This window comes from Danaus plexippus (assembly GCF_018135715.1).
Source record: "Danaus plexippus chromosome 29 unlocalized genomic scaffold, MEX_DaPlex mxdp_36, whole genome shotgun sequence".
Lineage (NCBI taxonomy): Eukaryota > Metazoa > Arthropoda > Insecta > Lepidoptera > Nymphalidae > Danaus > Danaus plexippus.
In genome coordinates, this window is record NW_026869857.1 from 1,592,896 (window position 1) to 1,602,148 (window position 9,253).

A 9,253-nucleotide genomic window follows, 5' to 3' on the forward strand; every position below is an offset into this window, starting at 1 on the left:
AAGGCGAACATGCTGAAGGCGAGGCTCCTTCTTCTAAGAAGAACGCCAAGAACCGCCCGACCACCGCCCGCGGCAATCTCTGTTGTAAATAGTGCGGTAATTGAACAGAGGTTAGCGTTATATCGACTCGCGTGTTTGAGGAGTGGACATGTGGCCATACGGCGTAAGACTATGAAAACTGAAAATCTAATATAGTTTGTACAATGTACATGTAAGCTTAATGACGGTAATAATATTTATGTAGGAGCCAAAACAGTTGTCGTCTGGCCTCCGTTAGGCTCGGTGTACACGCTAGTATACTAAACAGATTGCTGTCAAAGTGTCGTTCAGTAATTCAATATAATAAATATATATAACAAAAGCGATATAACGTATAATGTAATATGTTTCTGTATGGAACGGTCGGACATGCAACAACCAAAAAAGTCAAGTCGATTGGTCCATCAGGAGTAGGAATAACTGTTGGGTGGGGACCAAGTTACGTTCCGATTTTGCAAATAAAATTATTTTTATTATTTATCAAATAAATTACATCTCACAGTTCCAAGTTCAGTTTATTAATATATATAAATCAAATTATTTCGCTTGCACAATCTCTTTGTAAAACTGTGCGGAGGCTCTCGGGCGCCGGGCACGGGCTGGGTCGTTGAAGTCCACTTCGTACAAACCGAATTTGGAACTGAAACGATAATTATTAATCATCAGATTACGAACAGAAGAAAATCCGCAAACATTTTTAAGTCGATATTTCCTTACCTATAGCCATCGCTCCATTCAAAGTTGTCTAACATGGACCAAGCAGTGTACGCCACGACATTGGCCTTATCTTCTTGAATCGCGAGGAGGACCTGGTGGAAGATAGTAGTTAAAATAATGACATAGTTCTTTTATTCATGCGTTTTGAAGTTTTAATATTAATTACCTGTTCCAAATGCTCCTTATGATAATCTATACGAGCTTTATCCTCTAAATCCTCGCCGGTGGTTGCGAAACCGTTCTCTGTTATAAAGATTTCCATGTTTCCGTACTGTTTCTTCAACCAAGATATGAGCTTCCGGAAACCTTCCGGGTATACCTGGAACAGGAGTTAGTACCTTCTTTGTTGTTTTTGTCACAACTTGGCTCGCGTGTGATATGCGAACAGTCTCCAAGGACAGTGTTCAAGCTATATGAGGCTTAAAACTGTATAAATTAGCAGCTAAACTCACATAGAACCAGCTGGTGCCGCCCTGCGGCCATTCTGGTCGGACTGATATTATTACATCAATGTCTGGTCCACCGAAGAGAGGCCAAGGACCAACAACTTCTCCTCGGGCACGGCGAGCAGTTCGTGAGGTATAGTAGTTCAAGCCGAAGAAATCATATGTGCCTTTGAAAAATTTCACAAAATAAAACCTTGAAATCGAAACCTTTTCCTATTTATATGGCTTTCTTAATAATTTTAGCTTTGTTACTATTATTAACTATGTAATGAATAGACTGTTTGCATTGTATTCTCACCTCTTACTAATTTTTTTTCTTCTTTCGTAAATTCTGGCAATCTGGATTTGGAGAAACCCTCTTGTTTGCTCTTTTCCGCTATGAGTCTTTCTATTTGCTCAGGCCAGCCGCCTTTCTTAGAGTAGATTGGGTGTGAGTACAATCCTCCCTGAATTGTACGAAATTAAATGAATCAAAAGTATTTAGTGACAATCTTATTTTTGGACAGTTGAAGTATTTTTATTCACCATTAACTGTAGAGCCAGTTCAGCCGCCTCCCCTTCATTTTCATCAGTACCCTCAAACCATATAATTTGATTGGTGATAGACACTTTGCCTTTAAAATGTAATGTAACACATCAGTGAACTCGTATGTATAAAGAATTAATTCAGTAGAAGCTAAAGGTTACATTTATTGTTGACAAATCCTAAACCTAACCTAAATATTTTTCATAAATTCATATATTTTTTTACCTTTATATTTTCGTCTAAACTCCTTGTCGTATATCCGCCAGGCTTTAGCGTGTGCCAACATTGTGTTCTTGCTGCATATGTAATTTCCAATTCCTTGGCTAATTATTCCAGGCGCGTGAACTCCAAAATTGTAAGCACCGTCGCAAAACGCCAGGGGTTCATTAAGAGTGATCCAAGTCTTGACCCGGTCAGCGTATAGACTGAACACAACACGAGCGTAGTCCGCAAACCAATCCGATATTAAAGGATTGGTCCAGCCGCCTGTTAATTATAACTTGGGCTAATAAATATTTCATAATAACCCTACAAGCTTGAACATAATGCACTGAAACATGGAGAAAACTCGGGATATAATCTGATTGACGTTACATTTGAAGGATTCCTTTAAAGTTCCTGACTTTTAAAATAAGAATTCCTTATTTTTCCATCAATGTGGTTTGGCGTTCGACGGTTCTGTTTTAGTGGGCCGATGAAGAAATCGTGTGCGAAGAACGTGTTATTATTGAGAAGCATTCATCACTTTCTAAATTATTATCGTGGTTTTGGCGGCAGATGATGCTGTCTGAGTTAATGAAGTCCCTAGTAGATACATTAATCACATGTCACAAGTCGTGATCACAGGAACAGCTAAAATGTCTTTTTAATGTGGGTAGAGATGTTCACGTGAAGAATGATATGTAATGTGAGTGTTATTTTGTATTTTAAGTATTTTCTTAAAAAATACTTTAGTTCTAAACCCGCTCGTTTAGTTCTGTACATGATAAAGGACTTGTTTCTCATTTGACGGAATCTATATAAGGCGCTAGACGGATCATGGCTAGACGGATCATGAGACATGAGCTCTTTGAGCTCATACATTGAACATTGGTAAAATAAGTGGACGACAAGAGACGAAACCTCTTAGCATTCAATGGATTCACCGTGCGGGTGCCGGGTCCATTGCGTTGCAGGGAGTGGAGCTTCAACAGTGCCTGGGACTTGCGACCCAGGTGTAGGTTTAAGGGGCCCCTAACTAACGCGCGTTAAACGCTCACCTCCACTGTCCAAGCTCCTCTCCCTACCTAACCATATTTGAAAAGAACCTACTAGGGCTGCCTTCGAAGTACGTTCCAAGAACGAATTGATGTGAGTTCTGGACAGGCCCAAGTCTTTTAGTAGGTTGTAGAGAGATTTAGCCGTTATACCTCTCGCGCCCACTTCTACCGCATATAAATCCACGACGAACCTATTTCGAGTGAGTTCGTTTGTTAGCTCGTAATATTTGTTGACCTTGATGGTATGGTCTTTGGGTATGTTGGTTTCCCAAGGAACCGTAAGCTCTATCATCACAACGCGCTTTAAGATTCGCGAATACATAAATATGTCTGGTCTGGAGGCCAATGCACAAATATCCTCGGGGATTTTGTATTGTTTTTCACACGTATCCATCATTATAGTCCAATCCGTAGCCGCTTTAAGGATGGAGTAAGGCTTGACATTTGTTTTTATAGCCCTAGTGCCCTCTCTCACAAAACCCACTGATCGCTCGTTTGTGGTTATTTCCTTTTGCGCTCTGGCTACCGAAAGACTAACCGCTTCACGTATGATTTCCAGAACCTTATCGTGACGACGCGAGTATTGACCGCTATCGAGGAGTACCCTACATCCCACTAACAAGTGCCTAGCAGTTCCAACTGCCTTCCCACAGATATAGCAAGTCTTTTCGGTACCTTTACCCCATCTTACTAAATTACTCTGATCTGGGGGAGTCATCTGGAACGCATTGAGATAGAATTTTAGCAATCCTGCGACCAATCATCCATTAAGGTGCACCATTTTAGTGCTAATGGGGTGCAAAAATCTCCTATGTCTAACCACTCGTTCTGCATTTCTAAACTTATTGCATGGATCTTATATTTATCATTCTCGTCTTGCCGAATAAAAGAATTCAATATATCCGTATCTTGGACCTTCCTACTTGATCCTAATCCTACTCTGTTACTTTGCGCTCCTAACATAAACTGCTTGTGGAATTGAAGCCTTGACTCTAGCTCTGGGGCATCTTTGTCTTTTGGAAGCGATGTAGAGACGTCATCCTGGGATTTCCCCAGGATGTATCTCTTGGAACTCTCAGGTGTTTATAGAGCTCCTCTGGCCTTTTTAGACTCAAATCCCTAAATAAAGCCGATGAATCAGCCGTTAGCGCGAGCCCGATCCACAACTTCAACATCTTTATGACGCCTGCATCTAACTTTGACAAAAGGGTTTAATTAAAATCATAAACGAGGAAAGGCCAATTTAAACGTGAAGTTAGATAATTATCGTAGATCCAAGCTTTTTTAACATTACTGATCTGTTGGCTATTAACCTGTTGAGATCGTTTAAAACGCTATCTACTATACCTTCTAAAGATGGAGTACGACCTATATTATCAATCTTCCGACCGAGAAATTTAAATGGTGCATTTTCTGTAACCGTAGAAATGCATTGACCGCCTAACGATAATCCCGGATCGTATGAGGTGTATCTTGTACTCCGCCTACCGAGACACAGACAGTGACATTTACTTGGTTTTGTCCTCAATCCATCGGTCCACTCACAGAATCTATCCACTTCATCTAATAGTACTTGACAGTGTTTGGGGTTACGTGTCAGTATTGCGAGATCGTCAGCGAAGGCTAAAATGGATTCTGTGTATTTATTATTAAACTTGAACCGATACCCCCATTTTTTCTCGTTGCTGGTTATTTTATCTACTAAGATGTTAATTACAATATTAAATACAATTGGAGACAAACAGCAACCTTGAAATAGTCCTACATTGTAACTAAAAGTTGTTGAATGGCCTTCTTTAGTTGTTATAGAAAACTTTAATTTTGAGTAATACGACGCGATCATATCAGTAACTAAGGGCGGAAAGTTGTACCATCTCAGCGCGAATAGCATCAATTCGTGTTGTATCGACCCGAACGCGTTCTCTAAGTCTATCCAACAAACTGTAATTTGCCTCTCGCTTTTCCTAGCATCTTTTAAACTCTCCGACAGCAAAGTGTTGTGTTCTAGGCATCCAGAAATTCCGGGTAAAAACCCTTTCTGGTGATTTGGCCTAAAATACCTGTTGCTGAGCATGAATCGCGTCATTCTCGTTTGTAGAACTGAGAAAAAGATTTTGGATATAGTATTTGTTACGGCTATCGGTCTAGTATCTTTCGGATCTGTGACTCGATCTTTTTTGGGAATGAGGACAAAAATTGCTTTCCCGAAGCACTCCGGGATTTGCTGACATGAGATGTTTACGAACCGATGGACATTTTTTAAAGACAATATATGGGATACCATCGGGTTTTAGTTTAAAAACCTTTTCGTTTTATTATGTATTCTATTTTAAATAGTAAAAAAGCAATGCATTTGTATTGAATACTTTTAACAACAGTTGCACATCTTCGAAACTCACCAAGATCTTGTAAATTTTGTGGCAGATCCCAGTGATATATTGTTACGACAGGCTCAATTCCTCTCTCCAATAGAGCATCGATAAAATTGGAGTAAAATTTTACTCCGTCTTCACTTGTCTTATTTGTAAAACCATATGGCAAAATTCTTGGCCAGGAGAGAGAAAATCTGACATAAAACATATATCAATTTAATATCAGCATTAAAAATTAATCATAGTTTTTAATAAATATTTCACTATTATTAATATTATACACACAAAAGTTAAGATTACATCGGACGGAGAGCGAACGCGTGACTTGGTACATTTTATCAATGTCGCTTGGTCAGAAATGGAATCGTGCAGTAATTTGTATTAGTGCATTAAATAAAAAATATCAATTCTTATTTCATAGCAACTAATAAATAAGTAGTGGTACACCAGAATCAATTAATTACCTGTAGAAATCTAGTCCCAACTCCGAAGCTATTTCCACGTCTCTCATCCATTGGTTGTAGCTGTCACAGGCGACGTCCCCGTTGGATCTATCTGCTATAATCTCTGGTCTAGTGTGCACGAACGTGTCCCAGATACTTGCGGATTTGTCTGTCAATGAAATGCTTATTAGAGTTATTTAAATTCAATATTAAAAACCCGGACATAAACGTACCGCTGACGTTCCAGGCGCCCTCGACCTGGTAAGCAGCTGTGGCCGCACCAAATTTGAACCCGGGTGGAAATTTTCTACAAAATCCAACTCCTAACAGTTCACTGTAAATGTATTGTATATACACGTTACTATTCCTCATCTCACTAATGACATTCTTTTGTACCAACTGTACTGTTTGTCATCACTAATTCTCACGACTTATTAGTCGTGACGCTAAGTGGCAAGTGATTGTGAATCTTAAGCGCTTAGTATTAAAAACGAATACAGGATATCAGACTGACAATACTCAAAAAAGAAGAATAAAAAATGTATCAAATGCACGTATTTATAGTGATGTCACTTTCATCTCGCCTGTCCGTGATCACGGTTGCTGCAAAGTAACCTTAACGTTTGGACTTTGTAGGGGCTAAAAATAATACAACACGCGTAGCAACCCGAAAATATTAGTTTCATTTAAATGAATACTCGCCAACTCTTAGACCTCATTCTATGTGAATATTTTTGCGTACAGCAATTTCAATTCAATTTTATCACTATAATCCTTAAGATATGAATTAATATTGAGACTATCGGTTATACGTGGGTAACACTGAAAATGTTTGGAACGGGCCAGTTAGAAACTTAGTTTATTATTTTTTTTTATTTCAATTGTAGAACTCTTTTCTAACCAAATTTAGTATATTGCATTCATTTGTCATTTGTTTTTGTGAATTGGCGGCAAAATTAAAACTCTCGTTACACGTGAGAATGTACCTAACGCGAGAAAATTTTCGGTCAATGATTTAGTATGACCTTCCTTGTGACCTTACTCAACAACAAACCTATGATAGGCTGAGATTAGCATTTCTTAATGAAACTTCATCTGCTGCCACAATTTACATTTGCTTTAATGAGTTTAAGCGTGAACTTAGCAATCTCAATGTTGATCCGCGTGAGCGACGTACTGTAACAGCGACCACTGAAGATAACATCAGTGCTGGGCGACGCATGATAGAGGAAGATAAGAGAGTAACTTATCAGCAGATATGGGCAAGCCTCGGCATTGATATGAGTCAAGTTCAAAAACGTCTAGGCGGTATTATTACACAAACGTTCAGGCGCCAGGAAGCTTTGTACCAGATGGGTTCCCCATACTTTAACCGACTGCCAGAAACACCTTCGCATGGATAGGTGTCGCCAAATGTTAGATAAATTCAACGGCGGTGACTCAAATGCTGTATTTGAAATCGTCACAGGTGTTGAAAGCTGGATATACTGCTACGAACCCGAAACCAAAAGACAATCAGCTCGGTGGGTGTTTCCTTTCGAGAATCGGCCAACTAAGGTGAAGAAAGGAAAAAGTCAAGGAAAAAAGATGTTTGCCTCATTATTGGGTGGGAAAGGCTATTTCGCGACAATTATACTAGAAGCGCCGTTTGCCTGTTGTCTTTGAAATAATCGACAGCAACGCTCTCGGAGCAGCATCCTCTTTCATCACGAAAATGCTTTAGCGCATTCCACAAAACGGACTGTTAAATATTTGACTATGGCAGGTGTCGAGTCATCCGCCATACAGCTTTACGAGTCCTGAAGATGCGGTAAAAAAGTATGAAAATGCCATAGAAGAGATCCCTAAGGAATAATGGGCCCACTGTTTATCACACAGGTTCCACCGAATGCGACGATGTGTAGAGGAATGGAGATTACTTAGAAAAACAATAAAGTATTGGCAACTTTTCTACATTAAGACGTCTTTCATTCTCTAAACATTTTCAGTGTTACCTAGGTATCAAGAAGAGCATTAAGATTTCTGCGCACGGATCGAGTCCACATAGTTATATTAATAGAACGTCTTTAGTATGCGTAGTTTAAGCAACGAGTACTAAACTAACAACTGTACTTCAAAAAACATTGATTATAAAAACCAACGTCATTAGAATAAATTAATATAAATAAATTCTTAAAAAATATTATAAAAATTTGAATTTATTTTTTTCAATTTCTTCAACAAAACACACGTCAAATCACTCACCTTAGAAGAAGTGTCGTTAACAAATTCATTTTGGACAGTGAAAAGTGTGTGTTGTGGGAACGTATTTATTGCTAGCGAAGATGATAAAATAAGGCCGACTGCTGATTGATATTAATAAGATCTTATATGCACTTTATTAATATTATTAAAACAGCTTTTTTTCTGTACTAGGAAAGAGTCGGTTCTAACTTTGTAAATATTTTTAATAACAACCAAAACGAAGACATACATCATCGAGAAAAATTATTACTCTGAGGTTTTGTAAGAATCATTGATATTAAAACTAAAAAGCCTTGAAAACTTCAGCCCTTTTTTTGACAATTGACTGTCATTCCATTCGATAAAAGGTGGAAATGAAGTTGTCGGTGGTAAAAGCACTATCTCAGTATCAGCCTATTTCCATTTATTGAAGATGTCCAAATTATAACTCGAAGGAGACACAGACGCAGGTGAACTATTCTAATACTTTGCAATGCGCATTAGGAACGAGGAAGTGTAAGTAGATGTAAGGACGGTTTAAAAAGAAGAGATGCAGGCCCGTTGTGCGTCTGGTTGTCTGATGATAAGAAGGGGATGCTAAGTTGCTTAGCCCTGAAACTTTAAAGGCAACCTCTTTAAGGTTAACGGTGACTTACGAATTCATGCAAGCGGGCGCCGGCTGATTGTCAATTGCTGCGACTTTTCTGCTACTAATTTAAGCATCTCAAGAGGACGTGTTGCTGTAACCGAGTGCTTTTAATTCTTTAGTTAACTATTTTCAATATTATTACTATTCGATTCGGAGAAAATGTGGATATATATTTTAGCAGAAATGAGGCACACAAACTAGAGAGACGCACAGACATAGATATATATATATTGCCTGAATCTGAAAACATCCGAGTGTATGGACAAAGACACGAGGCGATGCAAGCGCAAAATTATACACTCATCGAGCGATGAGTAAATTCAGTCAAGCAAAAACTCCCTTATATAATAAAGATTAACATCCAATATAGATATCAAAGCTTTATTTCTTTCTCTAAAACAAAATGCATCACAATGAATACTTGTAATAAAACAATTATAATATAAATGCTTGAATATTATATCTCTTATTACAAGGATCAGAACATTTATTAATCGATAAGTACCCATTTACAACCAATGGGATAATACATTTTGATGTAACTCTCGTTTTATAAACATATAAATTGTAATGTCTGTT

At 38.3% G+C, this 9,253-nt stretch overlaps 1 protein-coding gene across 1 annotated transcript; it reads right to left on the reverse strand.

Annotated features, from left to right (window-relative positions):
* Nucleotides 1-540: 540 nt before the first annotated feature.
* Nucleotides 541-8,075, reverse strand: LOC133320435 (myrosinase 1-like). The gene is made up of 11 exons (XM_061528914.1): nt 8,047-8,075; nt 6,036-6,136; nt 5,824-5,971; nt 5,387-5,553; nt 1,954-2,214; nt 1,728-1,816; nt 1,501-1,648; nt 1,209-1,369; nt 923-1,075; nt 757-848; nt 541-679 (listed from the first exon to the last, which is right to left on the reverse strand). The coding sequence occupies exons 1-11, from the start codon at nt 8,073-8,075 to the stop codon at nt 577-579; spliced, it is 1,452 nt and encodes a 483-aa protein (XP_061384898.1). The 3' UTR covers nt 541-576.
* Between the last annotated feature and the right edge of the window lie 1,178 nt (nt 8,076-9,253).

Bases quoted from the DNA above. Each gene is read 5' to 3' on its own strand.
- LOC133320435 (XM_061528914.1), bottom strand. From the start codon at position 8,075: ATGAATTTGTTAACGACACTTCTTCTAAG. The intron at 2,215-5,386 runs GTGAGTTTCGAA...TATAATTAACAG, and splicing joins ACAAAATTTACAAGATCTTG to GCGGCTGGACCAATCCTTTA. The intron at 1,370-1,500 runs GTGAGAATACAA...AATTTTTCAAAG, and splicing joins AGAAAAAAAATTAGTAAGAG to GCACATATGATTTCTTCGGC.